The 2,646-nt window shown below is 49.7% G+C and overlaps 1 protein-coding gene across 1 annotated transcript in view; it reads right to left on the bottom strand.

The window, feature by feature from the left end:
* Positions 1 to 2,646, bottom strand: part of LOC102256208 (zinc finger protein 548) — a 14,967-nt gene that overhangs the window by 10,570 nt on the left and 1,751 nt on the right. Inside the window, exon 2 of the mRNA XM_014541996.1 lies at positions 1,098 to 1,224. Coding sequence (XP_014397482.1) covers positions 1,098 to 1,131 — 34 coding nt within the window. The 5' untranslated portion in view covers positions 1,132 to 1,224. The remainder of the gene's footprint in view (positions 1 to 1,097; positions 1,225 to 2,646) is intronic.

The raw sequence follows: 2,646 nt of genomic DNA, 5'->3' as shown, positions 1-2,646 counted from the left end.
TCCCTCTCCCTTCCTCTCTGTAAAAAAATCAATAAAATCAATTAAAAGCCTTACAAAAATAGAATAAATAAATAAACAACATTTTACAGATCAGCAATACTGGAACAAAAACAGAAGAAAAAAGGAAATCTCTCTCTTTTTTTGTTTGTTTATTTCAAAATAATGTTAGGAACTGTGGAAAAAGGTCTTGAAAAATAGCCCAAGGTCCAGGAAAATAGTGACCATGACCATGGCTGCAATTCCTCAAACAGGCAGGTCCTAGAAAGTGTTGGCTAAAGGAAGGGATCAAAAGAAGGACCATGGACCACTGGGCACTCCAGGTCTTACCCCCACAGCATCCCTAGTGACTGTTCACACTCTCTGTCCCTGTGTGCACACTAATGGAAACAAAATAGTCCAAGAGGCCAGGGTCATACAAAGGCAGGGAGCTCAATCCACAGTCATCACTTAAAGGACACTTACCCGGACCAGCCTCCTGGGTCTCCTCAAACGGTAATAGGAGCAAGAAATAAACATAGATGCTAAGCCATGGGGAAATGAGGGCTATTTGTCATAACAGCCAGCATTAACTACCCTGACTAGTAAAGCAAACCAGTTCACCTCTTGGAGCCACAGTTTCCACAACTATAAGTAGGGATGATGTAGGGAGATTTAATGAAATAATGTATGTGGAAATATTTGGCACAGACTTGGGGCTCAACAAATGCTGGTTAAAAAGCAAAAAGAAGAAGGAAGAAGGGAGAAGGAAGGAAGGAAAAGGAAGAAGGAAGAAGAAAGAAGAAGAGAGGAGGAGGAAGAAGGGAGGTGGAGGGGGGAAAGGGGAAGGAGGAGGAGGAGGAGGAGGAGGAGAACCATGGATCTGGACACACTGCCCTGGCCAGGGAGGGGGCAAGCATGGTGGACGGCATTAGGCTCACGGCATCCCGTCCCTATGAGAAGAGTTCAGAGCAGCAGGTATTGGGGCTGCAGCAGAGAGAAGAGGGCAGGGCCTGGGGTCCACAGGGGAGCATGTGGGGTCCACAGAGCAGCCTCTGGGAAAGGAGGGGGAGGCAGGGCAGAGCCTAGTCCACGTCCCGGTGAGACGGTGAGAGTCTTACCCAGAGAGGATGCAAGGGCCAAGTTCTCCAGCATCACCTCGTGGTACAGGCGTCTCTGAGCCTCGTCCAGGAGCCCCCACTCCTCCAGGGAGAAGTACACGGCCACGTCGTCAAAGGTCACAGGGTCCTGTGGAGATGGGGACAGAGGAAACCATACAGTTAGTCTTTCTGAGACCCTCACAGTCCACCCCTCACACACCTTCCCAGGCTGCTCCTCTTCCAGGGAGGCCTCCCTCCCAGGAGACACCAGGCCCTGGGGACCCTGACGTTGGCTCACTTATTAGGGTTCCATAATGACTGTAATTATCTTTTATTTTTAAAATATATTTTACTGGCCCTGACAGGTTTGGCTCTGGATAGAGCGTCGGCCTGCAGACTGGAAGGTCCCGGGTTCGATTCTGGTCAAGGGCATGTACCTTGGTTGCGGCCATATCCCTAGTGGGGGGGCGTGCAGGAGGCAGCTGATTGATGTTTCTCTCTCTTCGATGTTTCTACCTCTCTATCCCTCTCCCTTCCTCTCTGTAAAAAAATCAATAAAATCAATTAAAAGCCTTACAAAAATAGAATAAATAAATAAACAACATTTTACAGATCAGCAATACTGGAACAAAAACAGAAGAAAAAAGAAAATCTCTCTCTTTTTTTGTTTTTTTGTTTGTTTCTTATTTCAAAATAACGTTAGGAACTGTGGAAAAAGGTCTTGAAAAATAGCCCAAGGTCCAGGAAAATAGTGACCTCAAACAGGCAGGTCCTAGAAAGTGTTGGCTAAAGGAAGGGATCAAAAGAAGGACCATGGGCCACTGGGCACTCCAGGTCTTACCCCCACAGCATCCCTAGTGACTGTTCACACTCTCTGTCCCTGTGTGCACACTAATGGAAACAAAATAGTCCAAGAGGCCAGGGTCATACAAAGGCAGGGAGCTCAATCCACAGTCATCACTTAAAGGACACTTACCCGGACCAGCCTCCTGGGTCTCCTCAAACGGTAATAGGAGCAAGAAATAAACATAGATGCTAAGCCATGGGGAAATGAGGGCTATTTGTCATAACAGCCAGCATTAACTACCCTGACTAGTAAAGCAAACCAGTTCACCTCTTGGAGCCACAGTTTCCACAACTATAAGTAGGGATGATGTAGGGAGATTTAATGAAATAATGTATGTGGTCCCGTTCGCTCCAATCGCGTGCGCGCGCTCGCGAGGCCAGCAACTGGCGGGTGCAGAGGAGACCGGAAGTCCCACCCCCAGGACGCACGCCAGGAGACGCCCTATCAGGATGCCAATGGCTCGGTTCGCGTGGCCTTCTGGGTAATGTAGTTCCTAGCACACTCTCCTCCGCCCACCGTCCCTGTCCCACCCCCTGGACGCACGCCAGGAAACGCCCTATAAGGAGGCCAATGGCCCGGTTCGCGTGGCCTTCTGGGTAATGTAGTTCCTAGCACTCTATTCCCCAGCCCCGCGGACTCCTTTCACCGCGTCACAGGCACCTCCACCCTCACCGGTGTCCGTGCTCACGGCGCCAGGTGACTCACACGCTCCACACCGTCGGC

This window comes from Myotis brandtii, unplaced genomic scaffold (genome assembly GCF_000412655.1).
Source record: "Myotis brandtii unplaced genomic scaffold, ASM41265v1 scaffold2875, whole genome shotgun sequence".
Taxonomy (NCBI): Eukaryota; Metazoa; Chordata; class Mammalia; order Chiroptera; family Vespertilionidae; genus Myotis; species Myotis brandtii.
The sequence above is the reverse complement of the archived record's forward strand: the minus strand, read 5'-3'. Positions and strand labels throughout refer to the sequence as shown.